This window comes from Phaethon aethereus (assembly GCF_964289735.1).
Source record: "Phaethon aethereus genome assembly, chromosome: Z".
Classification (NCBI taxonomy): domain Eukaryota; kingdom Metazoa; phylum Chordata; class Aves; order Phaethontiformes; family Phaethontidae; genus Phaethon; species Phaethon aethereus.
The window spans coordinates 14,231,163-14,254,435 of NC_138577.1; the positions used below are offsets into that span (position 1 = coordinate 14,231,163).

Consider the following 23,273-nt stretch of genomic DNA (forward strand, 5'->3'; position numbering starts at 1 on the left):
GTAGGTATTGCCTCTAAAATGTGCAAAAATTCAAGTTAGTGCAGAAAATCAGCCAGGTTGTCACTGAGTCTCTTCCTGGCTGAGATAGCTGACAAATAGCTTGCTGTCTGATCTGGTAGCAGTGAAGTTTGAATATCTTCCATTTCTGTATTCTTTTAGTCAGCATTACAAAGACTCCAAGCAGCTCTATATCTTTATTTTATCTATCTTGTTTGTTTGTGTGAAGGTATTGGTCAGTTGGGAAACTGTATATCATCACACTGTTGGCAGAGAAGTCAGACTTTTTGAAAGTCAACAAAGAGTTGACGTACATCAGAAAATGAAGAAGAATGATCTGCTTTGGGGAGGGATGTTTTTACTCAAAATAAATCTTGACAATGGGTGTATGTGAGTTCATAGTGTATTTCAAATATTCTTGCACTTAAAATATATTCAGAGCAGTCAGCTTGAAGTGGCAGAGAACAATAGTAGTACATGCTTGCATATGTTTGACTTTCTTCTGTGTTTGTCATAGCAAATACAATATTCATGTAGCATCCATAATTCAACCATGTTCTTTATTTGCTTTGGATTTTGGTAAATAACATATCAGACAACTTTCAGGCCCTGGAGAGAAATCTGTGTTACAGAGAAGGCTAATTCTGCCCCCAAAAACCTCTGGAGTGTGACCTTGCCAAACAGAGGTGGAGGTCCCTGATTGGATGTAATTCTTCTGCCTTTTTTTTTTTACTTTTCACAAATGAAAATTTCCAAGTTAGAAGGTTGCTGTCTTAAGAATTCATATTTATTTTTTCTTATTTCATTATGTCCCACTCTAGTGGCATTTTCCCTAGATATATAGACCACCCAGTTGTTTTAAGCCAGCTGTCAAAATAACATTTAGTGAGAGGATTGTGCTCAATTTTGCAGGATGTAGCTATGCAAATGGTGGAAAAGGTCCTTTGCCCTGAATAAGGGATGGGCTTGTTTAGGACAGTTGTAAGTGCTTCACCAGTTGACATCTATCTGTAAGAACTCTGCTGTTTGACATCCCTGAATTGTAAAAAGCATCTCTCTTTCAGGGCATTTGAAAATGTTATTTGGGTCACATTTCTGGTCAGGAAATTTGAGGTCCTTACAGGACTTTGAGGAGATAGTCTTGTACCTATTCTCCAGCTGACCCTGAATCTGATGAAATTTTGCTCTGTGTTTGCTCTTAACGCTGTTTACTCTTACTACTGTAGAAGCCTGTTTACTACAACTAGGCTTTGTGTGCCTCCCAAAGAAGATAATGTTTTACTTTATTGTGTTAAGAACTGAGTAATTCTGAGACCTGTACATTCCCAGTACGAAAAAACTGTGTCAACCAACTGATCTCTATGAGCTGCTGCAGATGTGGGTCTTGAATGCTGACTTGCTTCTTTTCTGGATCTAATGAGAAAACCACTGGGATTTGTAGCTGCTCCTCCGCTGCACTGAAAGGTCTGGAGACAGTAATAAAAGACCATCCCACCCCTCAGGAAGAATAGAAATATTTTACAGTAATAAAACAAATTTATGCCAAATCAGTACAGGCTGGGGTATCAAGATGTGGCTCTAAGTGGTAGTAACAGGCTTCTCTATTGTGAAGGGAAAATGAACTATGTTGTAATGAGATTTTAGGCTCAATGAGAATCTAACCCTCAGTGTGGCCCTTGCTCCAAATCAAGCCTTAGATATTTGTGTTTGTTTGTCTAAGTCATTGCACAGCCAGGAAGTGGGAGGAAAAGTTGTTTGCTTTCATATCAAGGGAAGTTTATTCATGAAAGATGCAAGTAAAATGCACCACTGATTAAGGTTTCCAAATTATGAGAAGTCCAGTATTTGGAAACCTGCAGCTTTTACCTCAAATATTTTAGGAAAGTTTATGTAACTTGTAAAGAATTATTCTGTACTGAAATGAATGTCTACAGGCTGATTTGTTTCAAGAGTCTCCCTTGCTGTTACACAGGAGCTCTCAGTATCCACTGCTAAAGCATTTGGGGTTTTTTTTTCTAAAGAAAAAGTATTACCAAAAAAGCGGGAATATTAACTTTAAAATCAGTTAGAATTACTCATCAAGGAGAAGGTTTTGCCCAGCACTCTGTAAGTACTCTGACTTAAAAATGACTGTAATAGGTTCATCCCAGTCTAGAGTCATTCTCCTCTCTCTTTCGTGCAGGGCTGATTTCCTGGTAAGCCAGTTCAGTTTACTAAACCATCAGCTAACTAACCTTGTCCCCCATTCCCCTTCCTGTTGCTTTAGATTATTAAGAAAAACCATCTCACTACAGGGTTATCTGAGAGATGGTAGCAGTACAAGGACGTAGGGAGGGGACACACAGCAAGCAATTGGGAGGGAGCTGTATCATCCCAATGCTTTTTGGCTTAGGTCACTGTATAAATGAGTGGGAGTTACACCTTATCATCCTGTCTTCATGGTTCTCTCCACATAGCTTCTACATTTTTGCTGTCATTAGATCTTTACGTTCTTCATGCATGTTCTCTCATCTTTCACATCATCTGAACTGCTTACAGATGATGTTTCTTTCATCCCATCAATTTGGGAGAATATTTTTAATCAGGCCTTTTTTACTTGAAAATATTTTTGTCCACATGAAACAAAGCATCTGCGTGTGTGATGACTTGTTGAGAACTGCCATGGGAATTGTTTGTTTTGGTGGGACTGATGTGCTTGTAAGTGCATAGCCTGAAAGGGGTTAAGTTTTTCTTCTCTCTATGATACTTTCTTTGCAGTCTGATTTTACTTAAATGAAACTTCTTTTGCACTTGCGTAGTCATGTTGCATTTGGCACCATCTTACACAGTCCGTGCATAAAACTTCAGTGTCCCAGATTTAGCCAAGTTATTATTATTCAGGTATTTATTATTCTTACGAATATTGTCAAATGTAAGTGAGCCAAGTGCGTGCTTCACAGCATTCCTAATATTAAAGGAACTTCAGTTGTATTGTGTGTGTACATAATGTATCTGAACGTGTTTCAGTATTTGTTGGTATGTTGTGCTGGCTAAATTAGAGGTGTTGGAATTTGTCAGACTCCTTTTGTGTCCCTCCCCCAGCCATTTTCCCAGAGCCTGAGAAACCTCTTCTAAAGAAGAATGTTTACACAACCTTGCATTGGTCACCAAGTACATGAAATTTTGATTTTGAATGACTAGAGAACAGCCAGCAGTAGTGCTTTTTATGCTCTTGGAAGTGTTAATTCCTCGGTTTGTTTATGGCAGTAGTAAGCATGAGGATGAGTACACAAGATATTTTTATATTTGCAGAGAACAGTTCAAAGCCTAAGCACTGCCTGTCTGCCATTTGCAATCAGCAGCAGCCAGTGTGGAAGGACTCCTTGTAGGAAATGAGGTAGTTGCTGTGCTTGAGAGAGGACTCTGCTCCAGGAGCTCTCCTGTTTTGATTAATTCTCTGCCCTTTGCCAGATCTTTTCTGTAGGTCATCTTCTCTGCTGAGTTCTCAAGAAGGCTGCAAAGAAGTCTATGGCTTAGAGAAAGCGTTGCAGTCCACATACTATGTGCCAGAAATATCTGTTTCATTCCTGCCTGTTATTCCCCGTTTCCCTGGTTAGCAGGCTGAACTTTCAGTGTTAGTTTTAACATTTAAAGGAAGCAGTTTTTCAAAATGTAAACTCTTAAATACAGTAGCTGGTGTGGCTACATGATTTGTGACATTCCCTTTAGATTCCAGGGGAAAATCCCCTTAACACAGGGATGCATGATGTTAAAAATTAATGTCTCCCTTAAAAAAATTTTAGAAAACATCCTGGGAATACTGGCTTTTTCAGTTTGGGGCATGTTGATGAAGGTCCAAACTTTTCACATGCAACTTAATAGTAATTGGAAGTGTTTTGTCTTGAATTTGTTTTTTGCATTATTCCCAGTGGAAAACAGCTCTGTATGTCAAACTGATATTAGCAGGGACACAGGGAAGCAGTATGTCTGCTCCTATCTTGAGACCTGACCATGTTGGCACAATATAGAATCACAGAATCATAGAATAGTTCGGGTTAGAAGGGACCCTTAAAGGCCATCTAGTCCAACCCCCCTGCAATGAGCAGGGACAGCTTCGACTAGATCAGGTTGCTCAGAGCCCCGTCCAACCTGACCTGGAATGTTTCCAGGGACGGGGCATCTACCACCTCTCCGGGCAACCCGTTCCAGTGTTTCACTACTCTTATTGTGAAAAATTTCTTCCTTGTATCTAGTCTATGCATCAGAAAGATATAAACCTCTGCTTTCAGAAGCTTTTCCTTCTTTTTTGCTTCCCAGCAAAATTAAGTCAGCAGCATGTGTATTGGACTGCTTCCGTCAATCTTGAGGTGCCAAGGATGTCAAACATGAACCTTCAGCTGTAAAAAGGATTGAATTCAGTATAACTTCTTTGATTTGTTCTGCAATTATATCTTTGGCAATTGATGCATTGTGTGTCCTGCCATGGTGTGGTTGGTAACCTCTGCAATTTCCCTCTACTCAAACAAGCAGGTGCTCGAGGTAAAAAGCAAAACCAGAAGTTGAAAAAATACATCTATAGCATAGTCTCACAAATACCTACTAGCTTAGATGCTCCAGGTGATACTCGCAAACACTAAAGGGATTTTTTCCCCCCTCTCCACGGAAGAAAGATGAGCTCTGTGCAGGACAGTGCAGAGGCATAGCTTGATGTAGTTTAATTTAGGGGCTGAATCACCTTTTAGATTAACTAAATTTTGTCCACTGAAAGGGGGAAATCAGGATTGACTAGAATGAGCAGAGCAAAGTCAGCCATAGTGAATGTTTCCTTCATTAATTCCCTAAGCCCAGGCATTCTGTGGGGATATATTATGTCACTAGGGAAGTTAGTTTAGAAATTGGGTGGAACTAGGTGCTCATAAGGTATATGGCAAGGGTTAAAGAGGCAGCAGCCTTTGTAAAAGTATGACTACAAAAACATTTTAATGTGCCGTCTCACTTTCAGAGCTATTATCTTCTTGGGAGGCAGTGGAGGGATGCCAAAAAATCTAAGGACAGGGAGAGGAGAACTTGCCAGTAATTGGTTTGTGAATGAAAGAGAAAGGAGGTCTTAATAAAAGAAAAGTGACATGAAAATGCTCTCTTCCAGTTTTCACCTGGCAGCCACGAAAGGGCATGCAGAGTGCCTCAGGATCATGGTGACACATGGTGCAGATGTGACAGCCCAAGATGGTGCAGGTATGTCTCTGTGAACCAATGCATGTAGCGTAATACACTCAGTTTGCCTGTACAGTTCTTGATATGCAGAGTGCAACTGCAGATTTGACAACACTGCTTTTCCTCACACTCCATGTAGGAAAAGCGGTTGTAACACTTGCAGGTTTAGGCATACTTGCTTTTCTGTCCATAGAATTCTAAAGCCCTTACAAACTTCTGCCTTAATGCTCTAAATGTCAGCATTTATAGTGTACTCCAGATGCAAAATAGTTGCTTGATTTTTTTTTTCAGTTTATTTATTATTAAATTTTAAAAAAATCCCCCTCCTCCAGCTCTTTTTGTTAACTTTATTTTAGGCTTTTTAAAGGTTAAATCAAGATCTTCGGTGTTGCTTTTATGAGTATCCAAGCTATTAACCCCATTAACTGTACAGGAGTTGCAGTAAGACATTTCCTCAGGATTATGACATAGCGAAAAGAGCTAATACAGGCCAAAACAGAGCTAAGAGCTATTAAGTATGTTGTTGCAGCCCTCAGAAGTCCTATGCCTTAATTACTATTCCACTAGGAGAATGATGGGAGCTGAGTTTGAAACTGGCAAACTCTTCTTAATAGATTTCAGCTGGCATATCTGTGGAATCTGTGCCAGGCATTTTCTCTGGCTAGCGGAGTCACCTGAATGAGCTGTCAGCATTCTATCTCTCCAGTAATGATCTGTAAATGGGTTCTGTTTTGGCCACCGATTGCAGCCTGAGGGAATTTCTGTCATACATGGAAATTATTTGCCTGTATAAGGAAGTGTCTGTGATACTGTAAGAACCGTTCAGATTATACATAATGATAAGAGAATATAAGTACCTGATACAGACTATTATTCAGAATTCATACTTCATCATGCCTCAGGATTTATTAGTTGTTTGGATAACAAGAGGTTGCCTGCTCTCACCTGAGAGTGTCGACCCAGCATTCATGAGGGAAAGCCTTGTCTGTAACAGTCACATTATTTACAGTGAGGTTCTACTGTCAGAGGTGGCTCCGTATTGAGTACTAAATCTTGGCTCCTTCTTTTCATAGTTACATGGATAATTTATTCTTTTGCTGTCTTGGCCTCTTTAATTTTTCAGATGCTCTGTAAGATGAAACTAGAAGAGAGACTGCAGTCTTTCATCATAAATCCATAGTCAGTAAATCACTGTATTGCATAACTAAATACGAGCTCACAGATGCTAAATAAATTAACAGAAAAGGGAATCTATGGGATGCAAACTGAAGTAGGCCTGTGTTCCAAATCCTCTTCTGTGTGCAACTCCATGGATGATGCAAATTTGCAGTAATGGTAGCTGGCAAATTTGGCTGGCTTTGCTCTTGGTGCTGGGTTCCTTTTTCATTGCCAAATGGAAGAAATCATCAAGACACTTGACAGACATCTCTCTGCAAGGGAGGCTGAGTAATGTAGGAAAATTGTTTTTTAAGAAACAAAACATAACTGCGCAATCTTAGACTTCTGCCAAGGTATAGTCTGACACGATGTTTGTATCATTCCTTTATATGAAGCAGGACATTAAGATTATTCTGTTACTTGGCTGAACAACAGTCTGTTGTAAATACATTCTGCTTGAAGTAGGTTTTTATTTTATTTTATCTAGCCTTACTTTCCACATATTGTGATAGGAACAGGATGGATAATTCAAAATTTTGCCTTTGTCATGGAAAAATTTATTCCTGTGCTTTGGAATGATTGAATACTTAATTTGCTTTGCTTTTATTCATTTAGGGCACAGCGCTTTACATCTTGCAGCAAAGAACAGTCACCCTGATTGTATTAAGAGGTTACTTCAGGTAAAGTAAAGATTAAATTAATTTTGATTTTTGGAGTTTTCATTTTGTTTCTCTAGATTGGTTCCACTAGATATTGACAGATTCCCTGCTAATAATCTGCATCACACTCTGATACTCTTGTCCTGTCTCCTTGCAATCAAGATAGGTGCTTGAATTTAAAGACTGTTTAGGCACTGTGAATGGATGATAGAAAACAGTGTGGTATCTTCCCTGAGTGGTCCACAAATACAGTTTTTCATGTGCAGCTGATCTGACATAGCAGGGTTGGGTTTCCAGCAGGTTGCAGCTCCTCTCTAACTTCCCGTGTTTTGTCTGTGTGGTCGGATGGCTTAGAAGTAGATGGGTTAAGAGGTATAAGGGAAAAGCATTTTTCATTTCTGGGGTATTTTGATATTGTTCCACTGGAATGCTTTTTGTCTGTTGCTGACCATAGAAATGTCTGTCAAGTTTAAAGTCAAAGGGAAAAGAAACCAAAGTGGTTTAGATGCTAAAATATGGAAATATTTGAATCCTCAGTGAAATGAGGTAAAGGACAGTGAAGGGTCAGAAATGGAGTAGAAAGAATGCAGAAAGAAATAAGAAAACCAAAAGTGAAGGTAAAGAGAAGATTCTTATGGTGTTGAGGATGAAGATGTGTGCTAGTAAGGAACGAGAGGTATTGTCTATCTTGGCTCCATTTTAGAAAGCCAGGTGATTTTTGGTAGAGGTGATCAGAGGAACGGGACAGATTTTTAGGATTTTGGGGTTATCAGTAAGACTGTGGCTCAGACTACAGATGAAATAATAAATAATAAACCCGCTTGAGCACAGTGGTACAGAAAGAGAATGCATCCCATATCCCAACCTCTGAATTACTTTTCCCTGGTTACCTCAAGGCTCTCCAGTTGTCCTGTGACTGACTCCTGTCAATGTCTCTGACAATATTGGGTCCAGTTTTACTGATTCCCACCTCCATACTCCTTGCAAGCTGACTCCCCTGTTCCTCCACACCTGGAAAGGGTTATCATTAACCACTGAGGCTCCCCTCTTCGGCATCTCATTGAGAGTATCTGCTATTGCTAATGCAAACTCATTTACAGCATAAACAGTGACATCAAGCTGTCACTGATGGTATTGCATACAACAGTGTGACGACAACTAGATGTGTGTTTAATACCGTATATCTGCTGTCCATTCACTTACCAGCTACAATCACAGACTGCTTTTGTTTATATTTTGCTAATTTTACTACAATATGCAGATTTCTAAATATGTTTGTAAGTGCAAACCCATTGGTAATATTCTCCAATAATTCATGGTCTTTGGATTGCTTTCTTGCTTCTGTGGACCACCTTGAGTGTACATGTGAGGAATGTGTAATCTTGACATTCAACTCCATGCTGGAGTTGAATTAAAAGAGGCTAAATAATTATTTTACACAGGCAGGATCTTGACATTTTTGTTACAGAATGTGGTAATCTATGTGAACCTGTTTTCCTAGAAAATTGAAGAAGTGTTGGAGGCAGTACTACCTTTGAAAGTCAAAAGCTCCAATGTTTGTTTTTTAGAAGCCCATTATTTCAGGGTCATATCTTCTCATGTCTGAAGAACAGTGAAGCTGATGAAGGGTCTAGAGAACAAGTCCTATGAGGACTGGCTGAGGGAACTCTGGTTGTTTAGAGGCTGAGGGGAGACCTTATCGCTCTCTAAAACTACCTGAAAAGAGGTTGTAGTGAGGTGGGTGTTGGTTGTTTGCCCCAAGTAGCAAGTGATCGGCAAGAGGAAATGGCCTCCAGTTGCACCAGGGGAGGTTTAGATTGGGTATTAGGAAAAATTTCTTCACCGAAAGGGTTGTCAAGCATGGGCACAGGCTGCCCAGGGAAGTGGTTGAGTCACCATCCCTGGAGGTATTTAGAAGGGGTGTAGATGTGGTGCCTAGGGACATGGTTTAGCAGTGGACTTGGCAGTGTTAGGTTTATGGCTGGACTTGATGATCTTAAAGGTCTTTTCCAACCTAAATGATTCTATGATCCTATGATTCTCTTTCTTTGCTGTAAACTAGAACTAAAAACTTCTGTATCAAAAGAAGACTTGATAAAGATTTGAAATTTGATTTTTTTTTTAATTTATTACTTTGAAGTCTAAATTGATCAGTAGTAGCTGGTGGCTTATAATACCACAAAATATAACTGAATTGTTGATGCTTTAGTTTTTACAAATGCAAACGAAGCCTTATTGCCTTTGACAGAAATAATGCAAGACTAATTGCCGTAGGTTGTGGTTGCTTTAACTCTTACCATAATGTAAAAAAAAAACCTGAAGCTTTTCTGAGGCAAGGGAGAGAGTTTCTTTCCTTTTTTATTTCCTGATTTAAATTGTTCCAAAGCTATAACATTTTTTAGGGATATCTCTCTCACTGTGAGTATTTCCTATGGCTTCAGTATAAGCTGGTACCAAGAAAGGAGAGACCAGATTGGTAGAAATGAAAGCTGTGCCTTTCTTCAGTATGCTTTTCTGAAATAGCTCATAAAACTTTTCTCAAAGATGTTCAGCACTCTGTCCTTCTGTCCTTAGCATCAAACATATGTTTTATTTTCCTGGTGTTTCTCTAATTTCTTTTTTTTCCTTCTCTTTATTGAACTGTGCAGAGTAAATGTCCATCAGACAGCACTGACAATTCTGGGAAAACAGCTTTACATTATGCAGGTAACTTCTTTGTTGAAAGCATGTAATACCTATTTTGCCATGCTTGATATTCCTAGCTCTTCAGTCTGGTGGAGCTTTTTAGGTTCTAATTACATAAATCTAGTGACTCGACCTGATGGCTTACAAATTTCAGGGGTTTTTTTTAGATAAATACTGTGAATACTGAATTTCAGCTAATTACAGTTAACACCTTAACTCGCACACTTGCAAGTGCAGAGCCATTGGAATACTTAAGACTACATTGATTTTTATTTCAGTCGTCAAAGATTGTATCTTTTCCTGCTAATTTGGACCATAAGTATTGGTTGTATTTCTACATACGACTTGCTGTTCATCCTTTTAGTCTTTCTCTCCTTCCTTCTTAAAACAGAGAAATACAGTTTAATTTGTTTTTCTTGGACACCACTGTAATGCTGCAGTATTGCAAGTGGAAGCACGGAACACAAATTTTGAAAATGGGGTTTAATGGACTTTCATGCTTATCTTTTTTTTTTTTTAGCTGCATGTGGTTGTCTTCAGGCAGTTCAGCTTCTATGTGAACACAAATGTCCAATTAACATTAAAGATTCGGTACGTACCTTTTCTCCCATTGTGTACTTCAGATACTTCAGAGCTTTCGCCACCCTCCACTCCAGTCAATCTCAGGTGCAGCAGTTCAAAGCAATACTAAGTTATATTTCTTCTTGGATTTCTCTGGTGGAGGAAATTCCTTTTGCAGCTTGCTGTAGCAGAGGTGGGGAAGTACTTCACAGTCCAATACAGTAGTGTCAGGATTTGCTGCTCATTAAATTGAGGCATTGGTATAAGAAGCTAGACTCAATTCTGATACATTCAAAACATGATTAAAAGCTTTTCCGTTGACTCTAGTAGGCTTTAGGAAAGGCCCATTATGTGTCCAAGTGCTGTGAAATGCTCACAAAGCCCAACGCAGTGTATGATAAGCCTGTGCGGAAAAAATATACTTGTGTCTAAAGGCTCAGGGACACTACATTCATATTATGAAATGTCTACAAACAACCACGTCTATTTTTGGGAATGATGGAACTACCTGATAGGAATGATGATAAAGGAAGGGGACCTGACAGAAATGAGGCACAAAAGAAAAAAAAAAACCCAAAACAAAAATATTTAAATTTGTTTGGTTTTGACTTGGATCTATCTCCTTCTTCCCTGGTCTTTCTAATAAAAAAATCTGACACAAAGGTTAGACCTAAAACTTCAGCAGATGCGTTCTAAAGGCAGAAAAGTCAGTCTTAAGAAGAGAATACTGTAGGATTATATTAAAAATGTCCTCAGCTACATCATGGTTGATCATAGGGCAGAAGAAGCCAGACCAGCCTCAGAGGTGCATGACAAAATGATGATAACCAGTGGTCAGAATATGGGCAGTGGACCTGATTGGAATATTCCCGTTAGGTACTAAAAAAAAATAATCGCACCGTGAAGGTGGTCAAACATTAGAACTGGTACCCAGAGACATCATTCATGGTATCTCTGCCTTTGGAGATGCTTAAAACTTGACTGGACAAGTCTCTGAGCAGTGTACTATAACTTGAAGTTTGCCTAGCTTTGGGTTGAGAGCAAAGGGAGAGAAACCCCAGATAACCTCTAAAGGTATTTTCCAACTGAGTTATTCTATGATTATATGAAACGTTGTATTTTTGCCTTGTACTTAGTTAAAATTATCATTTTTGTTATGGAGCTACTTAAAGGTATTGAGTAGTTCCAAAATCATCATGTTGTAGCATTAAGCAAACAGCAAAGGGAGTACAAACAGCAAAAAAACATTCCTACTCCTAATGCTCTGCATCCCCAGTGGTCAAGAAAGGAATTACAGTAAACTGAACTACATTTACAGTACACAAGACAAATGTACTGATAGCACCTCATTTGTGCTATATAGAACTACATTTCATAGCTGACCTTTAAATCTCAGAGTGATATTTGTAAGTGGATGGATTATTTTTCATAGTTTCTTTAAATACATTCCTAGGATGGAAACATACCTCTACTGCTTGCAGTACAAAATGGTCATATGGAAGTCTGCAAATGCCTTCTGGATCATGGAGCAGACATCAACACCAGGGATAAAAATGGAAGGTACAGCAGGTTAACGTGTCAATTCTTCCCCAAGGCTGACTGTCACATGAAGCTTTTTTCTGAAATCCTTCCCAAAATAGTTGTTTTTAGGTGAAATAATGCCTCTGTCCTGATTGTTGAGAAGGCTTACAGAATTCTGGCTAAAGGGGAAGGTGAAACAGAAACTCTACAGCTATAAAACTAGATGTGCCTGTAAGATTTCCCTTGGGCTACCAGAACAGTAAATTCCATTTTTAAATCATTCTTACAAGAATCTGATTGATTGATAGCACTTACCCACACATCACATTGTACATGCCCCAGTTTTAAATGCTGCTCTCTTCTTGGCATGAGTTAGTTTCTCCAACTTAAATCCTAAAATGGTTTCTTGGGAGTGACATCTGTGGAGGGTTCTTTTTTCTACCATAATGCAGCCACAGCAGCAAGATAAAAATACAGTAAAGCTATACAGTGGAGCTGCTGTCGTTTTAGAAGGTGCCATTTAGAGGTTTTGTTGCATTATAGATAGTGCATGTGTTAGAAAACCCTTCTAAAAGGCAACAGCCTTGTAGTGAAAAATGCACTTGTTTTGATGATACTGATGAAGATCAAGAGCTTTTAAATATTAAGGACTGTTTTATAAACAGTTGGTTGAACTGTGAAAGTCAAGCAGGACGCTGAGAAGACTTGGCACTTACACCTGATAGCAGTCTTGATTATTGTATGTTATACAATGCTCATATTGTTCTTTGGCAGCACCTGGGAGGACAAGACTGGGCCCCAACTTGTTTTTTATCAGTCCAAAGTTTATTAGCACACTCTTTGTTTTAAGCTGTCTGAAGAAAACTGCTTTGTCATGTTGGTTGGTTTGAATGGCCTCATCAACGCTTTGAAGCTGAGGTGCTGCCCACTGTGGAACCTCTGCCTTCCCCTCACTCTCTTGCTGTTTAATCAACAGACATTGTTAAGAGCTTATAGTTTAATTGGCTTGAAGGCACTTCTGTTATAGATAGGACAGACTCGCATTTTTGTATTTTCTTTTTAAGAACCTACTGTGTGTAGAAGCAAGAAAATTATATAACATGGAATGTACAATTCTACTTCTTGCTTTTCTTCTGTTAAGGAGAGTGACTACTCTTGCATCTTGTGTTCACAAAAGTGGTTACGTTCTTACTGAAAAAGGAAAAGCCTTGTTGGGAGAGGAAGGGTATAACCTTTGAAAATGACATCTCCAATTTCCTGTCTTGTCCAGACTAAGTGCATTATTTTGGTAATCCAAAACCATCCCTGTGACTCTCGAGCTGTTATCCAAGTTGCCACTCAACACTACTTTTTAGCACAGCACAGCACTGCAACAGCCATCACTTCTCCAGGGCTCACCCATTATGGGGAGTATGTTTAATTCATCGGTTAAATAACTGTCTTAATATGTAGCAAATATTATCACTGTAGTAAATTTTTAGTTTCATATCTGCACTGAGGAATATGTATACCAGTGAACTTGGCCAACTTATTAAGCATGTTTTCATGTTGAGAAGGGAGAATTATGCCCAAGCAAGCAAGCAGTATTAAAGCATGCTTGAAAGGTGGGGTTTTCTGTGTGTTTGTAATTTCTCTGTACATCTGTTATGGCCCCTTCAAGTAATTGAGAAAAACAGATACAACCTGTTAGGAAAATACTCCTTTTGTATGCTACCCTAACTCAAGGATCTCGCACTGTCTAGCTGCTCTGTGTTGGAGGTGGAATTGATTGCACTCTAATAGACTTATTTTCCTTTTTTTTTTTAAATAAGAGTAGATCAGATTTGAAGTCAAACCCAGCTCTCAGTCTTACTGAAGAGCTTTGAGATTTGTTTGCCCTTTTTGGTTGAAATCTGTTTGTCTGTCTTAAAAGCAACATGTGAAGGAGAGCAGCAATGAAATAAATGCTTTCATGTTGTACGACCACTTGCAGAGCTGTAATTGTTGTGTGGCAGTGAGATTTGATAGTCTGACTTTATCCTGCAGCCATTTCTATCTATGACTCTCCTCTTAGTCTCAGGAACCCATGTTTAGAAATGTTTGGAGACCTGTGCAAAGCATGCCAGGTCTTTGCAGAAGGTCCAGCTGAGGAGTACAGGGAAGAGGAGGAGGGCAGGTGTTTGTAAGGAGAAATGACAGTTACATGTTTGTGTCAATACACATGTTGATAAAATCTTGGACTTTATTGCACAATAACTGTCACACTTTTTTTCCTGAAAATATGAGCTGCTGCATAAAGAGTACACTCTTGACACTTACTGTTTGTGTGTTTTGTTTGTTTTGTCCAGAACTGCTTTGATGATGGCTTGTGAAGCTGGTAACCTTAACATGGTGGAAGCCTTCCTTAGGAAAGGTGCAGATGTCAGTTTAGTAGATGTCTTTGGACAGAATGCCCTGCATTACTCCAAGCTCTCCGAGAATACAGGGATCCAGAATCTCCTATCATCAAAATTATCTCAGGATGTGGGTATGTGAGAGATGCCGATCTGCAGTTGGTCACTTCTTGAACTGGCTACATGTATGTTTCACAATGAACAGATTTATTTCATAAGCTAGCCTGAAAAGTTTCAAAAGCCATCTTCAGGATGGTCTGGCTGAGGCTTTCCAAAAGCAGTAAAATGTAGACTTTGCCATAGAGGGTAATATTTAGCATAGGATAAAGCACTGAGCAGGGCAAAAAGAGGTGTTCTGGAGAAAGAAAAAGTAAGCTGATGGTACCGGTATCCTGAAGTCTTGCATACAATTTGGAATAGATCCTTTTTTATTATGTGAAAGAGTAAGTGGAACATACAGCTCCTCAGTAGAGGGGTTGAAGAAGGAACTAATGCAGGCAGAGTGTTTTATGGTCAAACTAAGACAGATTTCTAAAGGAGGAAGATAATGTGCAAGAATGGTGTAAGACTATAGGAGAAGAAGAATTGTCACAATCCTTTGAATTTAATCTCAATATGAAACCCAAAAAAGCAGCAGAGAAAAGATATGGTTCAAATGGAATTTGGAAATTCAAGTATATTTTTCAGATTTCAGACAAGAATTCAAAAAACAAAGTACTTATGGTGTGGGAAGTTGAGCTCTGAGAGGTGGGTTAGGAATAGCAAATAATTTTTTCTTTGATAGCTGTTCTTAATTCCACTTTTTTTCTGCTTCACAGATACAAAGTCACCGACAAAAGCAAAGCAGGTATTGGTCCTTTTGGTTTTAAAAATACTTGGGCTATATAGGCTTGTAACTTAAGAAAAACCAGTAATTGACATGATTAGAAGCACTAGTAAATGTCACTGTGAGATGCACTGCCACTGACTCCTCTGTAATGTGATTTAAGAAATGTGTTTCAGGAACATCGCTTTTAGACGTAGCTTCTCTCTGCAGCAGCAGCCAGCACCCTCAGTGAGAAAAGGAAGGCATGTGTGTATGTGCACGTGTGTGCCAGGAAGATATGCCACTTTTCTCATGTGTGATGCAGGAGCTTGGCTTTTGGACTCCGTCTCTGTAAACTGTAGAGAAAATGATCTAGAAAAGTCCAAAACATTTTAACTGAAGGCTATCCCTGGTTACACCTTACTGGAGACCCCCACCTGTGAGAATCCCAGCAGATTTAGGCAATTAAATTAGTTTCTTACATTTTTTATTTAGTATCATATCTGGAGTGCAAGTAGACCTTGTAGACCTGCTGGTGGCTTGAAAGTGGACGAGGGGACAATGCATTGGTTCATTCCTTCTCTGAGCAGGAGAGGTGGGTTTTCAGGGAGCTCAGGCAGAAGTCGCTGGTGGAGAGGAAGGATAGTATCTGTTAAGAATGGCATGACTGGACTATGGAAGATCTCTAGTGCTAAATCTGTTATCAGCTTCTGCTTTTTCACTAAATCTTGTTTGTTTTCACTGAAGCATGGATTACAAGGGGGCAGATTCTTATTGTCAGGCATGTTTAATATCTTTGTGTTAGTAAAGATGTAGCCTTTACATAGAAAAAAAAATAAGGCACTGCATGAGCTGCTAAAGTTGATATTAATGTGGGATTTTTTTGTTTGTTTGTTTTTATAAAACAACTTGCTTGGACTTTACTAACCAAACTAACAAACCTACCTTTTCTGGCTGGTGAAACTTTCAGCATGATCAAGGCTCTAAATTAAGTTCAGAAAGAAGTGGAACTCCAAAAAAACGCAAAGCCCCACCTCCTCCTATCAGTCCTATTCAGGTAAAGAAAAGACCGATTTTGAGATGATTTTAGGGCATGAAAAGCATTTTGAACATTATGTGAATAATGTGGGCTGGATTTTTTCTGTCACTGTTATTTTATATGCCTGCCTTACCATGAGTGTTTTTCCTGACATTAGGATGACACTATGAAAGCACATGTTGGTTAGGTTAACTAAGCAAAATTGCCTGAAATACAGCATGGTCTAAGATACAGCTGTACAAATTTTACTGTACAATTGTTTCTTCTATCTAAAGTTGAAGTTCTCCTGGTTTTGACAACTTCCATAAGTAAATAACTATGTATATTTTAATTATACGTATGTAGATGTTGTTATATGTATATACACATGTGAAAGTGAAATACTGAAATAGAGGTACACAGTATCAAAATGCAGTTTAACAGTTAGGTTTAACGTTAAACTGGAATATTACCTGTGTAACAGCTACACTGCATACGTAATACTGACTCATAAGAGCACTGAATAATTAGAACTGCTCTTTGAAACTCACCTACAGTTGTGACTTATGATAATGCAGGGAAAAGTACTCTTTAACCTGTGTATATATATGTGTGTGTATATATGTATGTATATGTTCGTATGTATATGGGCACATGTTAGTTATTTATTTATGTATATATATTAAATATTTATATATTTATTTCTATAAAATCTTTTACAGCTTAGTGATTTGTCCTCTTCACACTCATCCACTTCAACTCCCATGACTGGAAAAGGGCAGTCTTTCTTTGCTGATCAAGTGTGCAAGGTACCAGTTTTCTGTTTGTATGAAGCTTAGGGAAGGAAGGTATAGTATCTTAATAATCTATTTTGCTTAATAAACTATTTTGCTGACTGCAGAGTCTCCTGTGAATTAATTAACTGAGTTTGAGAAACAAAAAGGAATTCAAATCCACTTCAGTGTAATTTATAAGGCAAGTGTGGATTACTTTAATGTTTACTGAATATGTAAATAGAATTAGTCACAAATTAGTATCTAGGAATATGGTTATGAAAGTAAGTATTAATGCTGTGAGAGCTCGTTACCCAATACCAGCGAAGTTCATGGCATTGTACAATGCAAAAAGTAGAGACCCTTTCACCAAAAAACACCAGGGAAATGGTTGAGTGTTTTCTGCCTGGTCTTGACCTTATGGTATTGAAGATTTGTATTTTTTTTAATAGATGATGATATATTGCTATTATTTATTACAGGGGCTGCAACCTTCCAAACTATCTATGAGATAGTTGCCCGTAAATTTAATGAGAATTGAGTGAGCAGATTTTTAAATACTGGCCACATGCTACAATTAAACAAGACCCCAGAAATAAAAAGAAGCCCACTTTGCCAAGCTTTTTCCAGCAAGATCTATACTGTCTATACTTCTCTTTGGTGAACTGTCCAACTTTACATCTGCTTTCTGTGACAGCATTTTCTTTTGGTGTCTCAGCAGGAAGAATTCAGCTCCTTGCATCAAGATGATAAAGACAGACTGAGTGACAGCACAACAGGTATACAATAACACTTAATCCTTATTTTCATATTTCATTAGGTGTTTTAGGTGGTGTAAAAGGTTGAAATCTGGTCAGAAATCCTCTGTGCCTTTCCGCTTAGAATGTGAGACACAGTGAGTATTGGGACTAATGGTTTGTAATTTCACTAGCAACTTCCCAGCAAAACCTCCTGCTTCTATTGGATGATTTAACACATTTTTGGGGAAGGAGTTTCTAGGAACAGTTTGCTTGCTCACTACACTTAGTGGTCATGGGAACAAACTGTTTAATTTGAAATGTTAGAATAACTAACTAGCTAGTATTTCAGCTTTTTGAAAGCTTTTGAATCTTTTCTTTCTCTAAAGGTGCTGATAGTTTATTGGATGTGAGTTCTGAAGCTGACCAGCAAGATCTACTTCTGTTGATGCAAGCAAAAATTGCTTCTTTGACATTGCACAATAAGGAGCTGCAGGACAAATTACAGGTGGCATATTTTTGTGCTGTTCTAGCGCTCTCTTAATCTGCTAGTAGAACAAAGAGCAGCTTACCATTTTAAAGAGATGTACTGTGAAGATAATTTAACGAGCTTGTTGGTGGTAAGATCATGGAAACACTCTGCCTCAAAGAATTAAATCAGTGTTTTGATCTTCTCACTTTTCCCATATATTACTGAATAACTTTGTTTATTATGATAACCACATTCTAAAAGATGTTGTTAACAGTTGTGTTAGCAGAATTTTAATTTGCATAGCTTTGGTTATTAGCTTATGGAGATCAGCCCAGACTTTCAGAGGAGCTTGGCACTTACTGCATTCTCTTGATGTAGATGACTAAATGGGAACAGCTGGGTTTTGAATTTTTGTAAAACTTTCTTCCATAGTGTTTTAATTGTCTGTCTCTGTAGGATGTGGCAAGATTTCCTTGCTTACTCTATTCTGAAAAATAAGTCATGTACTTGTTTCTATTGTGCCATTATTCGGCTTTCTTTTTGCACAGGAAAGAACACCTAAAGCAGTGGATCCAACTGTAGAGTCTTATCATTCAACTCAAACAGATTTTGAGCAAACTGCAGACAGACAAAATGAGTTCTCACCTCAGGAGCTGAAGTCTACATTAGGTGCCACCCAAGTTCAAGAAAAGTTGACAAGCCCCAGTGAAATACAAATGAAGTACCTCCAGGAAGACTTAAAGGAGGTGCAGAGAAAATTAGAGAATTCTGAAGCCAAAAGAAAGCACATAGAAGCTCAGGTCCAGTCTAGAGTCCCAGAAACAGATAATTTCAATAACACAGACATTTCAGAAAATGGTTCTGATCTTAACTTGAAGTTCCAAGAAACTCAAAACAGGTATGAGGAACCTGTGAAAGATGTTTTGAATGTACAAAGGCAAATGAAGCCGGGTCTTGTTTCCTCTGAAAGCGAAGAAAACAGTTCTGATCTGAGTAGGTTGAAGGTTACATACGGAGAAGTTGAAGTGCTTAAGCAAGAATTGAAGAGAGCGTTGGAGGAAAGTGAAAGACAAAAAGAGAAAGTGAGAGAGCTACAGAAAAAGTTTGAAGAAAGAGAGCAGAATGTGGCAAGTGAATTGTCTGTGGAAGAGTGTGAGGAAATTAAGAATTCATATTGTTCAGTTATTGATAACATTAATCAAGAGAAAGCATTGTTGATTGAGAGGTATAAAGAAGGGCAAGAAGAAATTAAAAGGCTACAGGACAAGCTGACAAATCAGACACAGCTGGAATCTAGTGCTGAAGCTGGAGAAAGGAAAGATGCGATGCACCAAATGATAGATGAGCTCAACAGACAACTTAGTGAATTGTCCCAGTTGTACAAAGAAGCACAAACAGAGCTTGAGGACTATAAAAAGAGAAAAACTCCAGATGATATAGCTTTGGACTACATTCCTAGAGATGAACATGAGAAACTGATGCAAGTAACAAATTCTTTGAAATACAAAGCAGAGAATGAGTTATCAGAAATTAAATCCCAGTACACAAAAGTATTAGCTGAAGCAGAAGAACTAAAGCAACTGTTAGATGCCCAAAAGCAAAACTCTCTGCCAATCACTGAACACCATCAGGTGATGAATGCACTCAGAAATACTGTAAGGGAAATGGAGGAAGAAATAAGTGAGCTCAAAGGACGGCTTACCAACAAGGAAAGCGAAGTAAGAAACTTGCAGAAGGAATTACTGGAAGAAAAAGCTGCAATTAATGAAGCAATGGTACCCAAGGCTGCATATGAAGAGCTCCAGTCATCACTAGAGGGTGAAGTTAGTGTTTTGTCATCCAAACTGAAGGATGTAATCCAAGAGAAGGAAGATGTGTCCTTAGGTGCTATGCAACTGAGAAATGAAGTTTTGCACTTGCAGGAAGAGAAAGAAGGTATTCATACTCTGCTTGAAGCAAAGGAACGGGAGGTGACCGGTCTTCATCAAAAGTACCATCAAGTTCAAGAAGAGCTTCTTGAAATGAAAAGGTATTCTGAAAGCTCAGCAAAACTAGAAGAGGATAAAGATAAAAAGGTTAGTGATTCACTACAGCGGAGGGATAGTACATGAGTTCAGGCTGCAAAACTTGTTGGATGGTGCATGGGTGACCTAATAGATGCTGTTGTGTCAAGTATCACAGGGTGGAGTAAATTTTGAGTGCATTTGTCCATTTAAAAGTTCAGATATCAAAGTCAAAAAAGTTTTCAGTATGTTTAACTTTACAGTTGGTTTCCCTCCCGTGTGGAAATATGCATGATCTTTCAATTAACCTCTTTTAAATTCTGCTTAGGTTGGGTTCACACTATTCACACAACTGAAGTCGAAGAAGTGGCATTTACAGCAGGAAAAGATTCCAGAGGAGACAAGAAAACAAAAGATCAAAAAGGAGCAAAAATTCACTGTTCTAATTTTACTATATCATCTCAACCTTAGCATGACTTGACAATTTTTCCTGTGCAGCTACTGTATCTGTCACTACAAATTTCTTTATAAAAAGCTATGTATTTTGCTAGCTGTGAATAGCTGGCCTATGTTTGTATTGTTTCTGTCTTGTGTTCAGCAGCAGTATTTGTAAAGGTGGTAAATGCAATCCTTGTTGATAAATACTGCTGGCTTTCAGAACAAGGAGTGCATATGGAATTGGCTGGACTGGAGGGTGTATAGAGAAGTATTGTGACCCTTTGCTGACACGATGTCTGTTTGTCCATTGATTTTTTTTTTTTTTTTTTTTTACATCTCATTGTTCCCCATTTCTTAAATTTAAGTCACAAATAACCCACAAGAATACAGTATCCCTTGCAGGCTTTTAATGAAAACCTGTTTTTTGCCTTCCTAGATCAATGAAATGTCCAAGGAAGTTAGCAAATTAAAAGAAGCATTGAACAGCCTTTCTCAGCTTTCATACTCAACCAGTGCCCCCAAAAGACAAAGCCAGCAGCTGGAGGCATTACAACAACAAGTGAAGCAGTTGCAAAACCAACTGACTGTAAGTGTGATAATTTGTAAACCCACCATTATTCCCAGTTCTCCGAAGATATGCGTACCGTTCTTCACTCTGCTGTATTTAAAAGGGAGCACAGTCAATGAGTACAAAGAAAGGAATTTTCATCCAGAAATTCTGTAATTTCTGTTTCTCTGAAACATTTAGGAGTCTGCAAGTCATGAATTGCTCTTTAGAAATAGTCTAACTAACTAAAGCTGTTTTCCCCCATGTATTTCCTCAGATCAATAGTGGGGCAAAGTTCCTGTACTTGTAGTAGAATGTACTGACCAGACCTGCTGCTGTGACCCTTATTTGTTAAAAATATGTCCAGTGTGCAGTGGATTTGTGTATTTTCTCAAGAACTTTCATCAGCTGAAGTCTTTCTGTTTTTTAAAGCTAAAAAAAAAGTTTGACTTACTGGAAGAAAGTAGTCACTAAAGGCATGAAGTTTCAAATGAAGAAAATCCATCTGTTTGTAGGGAGCACAGTTTATTCTCTGGAATTCTGAACTGCTTAAAGATTTTATTTTTTTCCAGTGCATTTATTTGTGCATGAGAAGTCCACTCTTCTAAGCTCTATTGAGTCATAATTGCTATTTCCAAGAGCTTGCCTGTCCGAAGGAGCACTTTAATTCACTGCTGAGGGTGAAAAGAAGGTACTGGTCACGAAAGGCCTTTGTTGAGAGTTCTGGAGTAACTCTGAAAGGAGAATTCCCAGCCTGATATGCTAACTGGCTTACCTGGTGTTTGTTTTCCTACCTTCTACAGCAGACTCAATATGCATATGGGCCAGAAAAATTCCCTTGCAGTGGGGAGAAGTAAGTAGGCAGACAGTTAAAAACTGCATCCTGTCAGTGTAAAGGCCCAGACTGTTTCTTATACCAGTCCACCAAGACAAAAGAGACCCTTCATCGCCCACTGCTTAAGGATAACACACTCACGGATACACTACAGAAAGTAGTGTAAGGTGCAAAGATATGCAACACATGAGGAAAGTGGGTAGGATTCAAAACAGGATGGAAGCACTCTTTCCTTCTCATAGGCTAGCTTTCCTATCAGCTTCACGTTTATTTGGAAAGATGACTTCCAGGATGTGGCAGTCTGTGATCGTGAAAAAGGAGGTTGGCTTTCCTTGTTTGAATGTATAGTAATTAACTGAGGATTTCACGGGTGAAGACTTTGTAAGCACCTCGTCTTCATTGGGAAGGTATTAGCTGACCAGATGGGTCACTGACTTCCGGAAAGAGCTCAGCTGCAGCTGAGAGTTGTTTTTCAGAATATTATTGGCTTTCTTTAATTCTGGTTGCTTGGTAAGCTTAGAAGTAGAGTATGTGCTCATTCCACATCTCTGCACCTCAGCACTTCTTGCAACTGATGTAATCTCACCAGCTTTTTTTACTGGGGTGGGTAGAATTACAGCATTTCTGTGGACCATGCTTCCAAGCAAATTATGTTTTGGATGACCAGTGGCACAGTACTGTCTGAGCTGGTTTTTCATGCATCCTTAAGACTATGGTTTGTAATTCCCTAATGCTCTCTAAATCTAGTTGGGGAGTTCTGAATTCAGCAATTCTGAATGCTCTGTGACTTTCTGCTTAACTATTTTCTAGGAAACAAAGAAACAACATCAGGAAATTGTCTCAGTTTACAGGATGCATCTTCTCTATGCTGTGCAGGTATGGTTGTGTATTGTCAGTTACACAGTGTTGGTATTTTAATGAAAGATGTTTCTTCTGCAGATATAGTAAGAACCTTTGCATGTTTTGTCTAAGACATCCTACTCAAAAGGTATGACTGATTAAGCGCAAATTTAACACTGCTTCCTTTCGGGAAATTGATCTAATTACTATACCTCAAAAATAGTTTGTAAATCTTCTTAAAGAGTAGAGAGATGCTTGAATTCAATCATCTTTTCTTCTGTTTCCCCTTGTCTAGGGTCAAATGGATGAAGATGTCCAGAAAGTGCTTAAACAAATTTTATCGATGTGTAAAAGCCAGTCACAGAAAAAGTAAACAAAAAAGCCATGGAAAACTCCCTGTTTTTATTAATTCTGTTATGGGTGTTTATCTAGATTTGCCTTAACATAAGATTTAAAATTGGCAATTTGCTGCTTTTGTATTATTGTGCTGTTTGTGAGGTGGCTTTGTTTGTCTGTCTTTACCACTTCCCATGTGCACTTGCGTGTACAGTAACTAAACACGTCTGCTTTTCATATCCAAAATGCAAGTATGTTCTTCAGACTTTTTATCTTAACCACTCCATGTCATGTTTACCCTGAAGGTACTTTCTAGCTTCCTT

At 38.5% G+C, this 23,273-nt stretch overlaps 1 protein-coding gene across 1 annotated transcript in view; it reads left to right on the plus strand.

Annotated features, from left to right (window-relative positions):
* RAI14 (retinoic acid induced 14) overlaps positions 1-22,987 on the plus strand; it is a gene marked incomplete at both ends in the record, with an annotated part of 77,482 nt that extends 54,495 nt beyond the window's left edge. The window contains 15 exons of the mRNA XM_082013072.1: positions 5,123-5,211; positions 6,964-7,028; positions 9,656-9,713; positions 10,213-10,283; positions 11,707-11,813; positions 14,102-14,280; positions 14,965-14,993; positions 15,922-16,008; positions 16,692-16,778; positions 17,464-17,521; positions 17,869-17,987; positions 18,500-20,026; positions 20,829-20,978; positions 22,585-22,650; positions 22,910-22,987. Coding sequence (XP_081869198.1) covers positions 5,123-5,211; positions 6,964-7,028; positions 9,656-9,713; positions 10,213-10,283; positions 11,707-11,813; positions 14,102-14,280; positions 14,965-14,993; positions 15,922-16,008; positions 16,692-16,778; positions 17,464-17,521; positions 17,869-17,987; positions 18,500-20,026; positions 20,829-20,978; positions 22,585-22,650; positions 22,910-22,987 — 2,770 coding nt within the window. The remainder of the gene's footprint in view (positions 1-5,122; positions 5,212-6,963; positions 7,029-9,655; positions 9,714-10,212; positions 10,284-11,706; positions 11,814-14,101; positions 14,281-14,964; positions 14,994-15,921; positions 16,009-16,691; positions 16,779-17,463; positions 17,522-17,868; positions 17,988-18,499; positions 20,027-20,828; positions 20,979-22,584; positions 22,651-22,909) is intronic.
* Between the last annotated feature and the right edge of the window lie 286 nt (positions 22,988-23,273).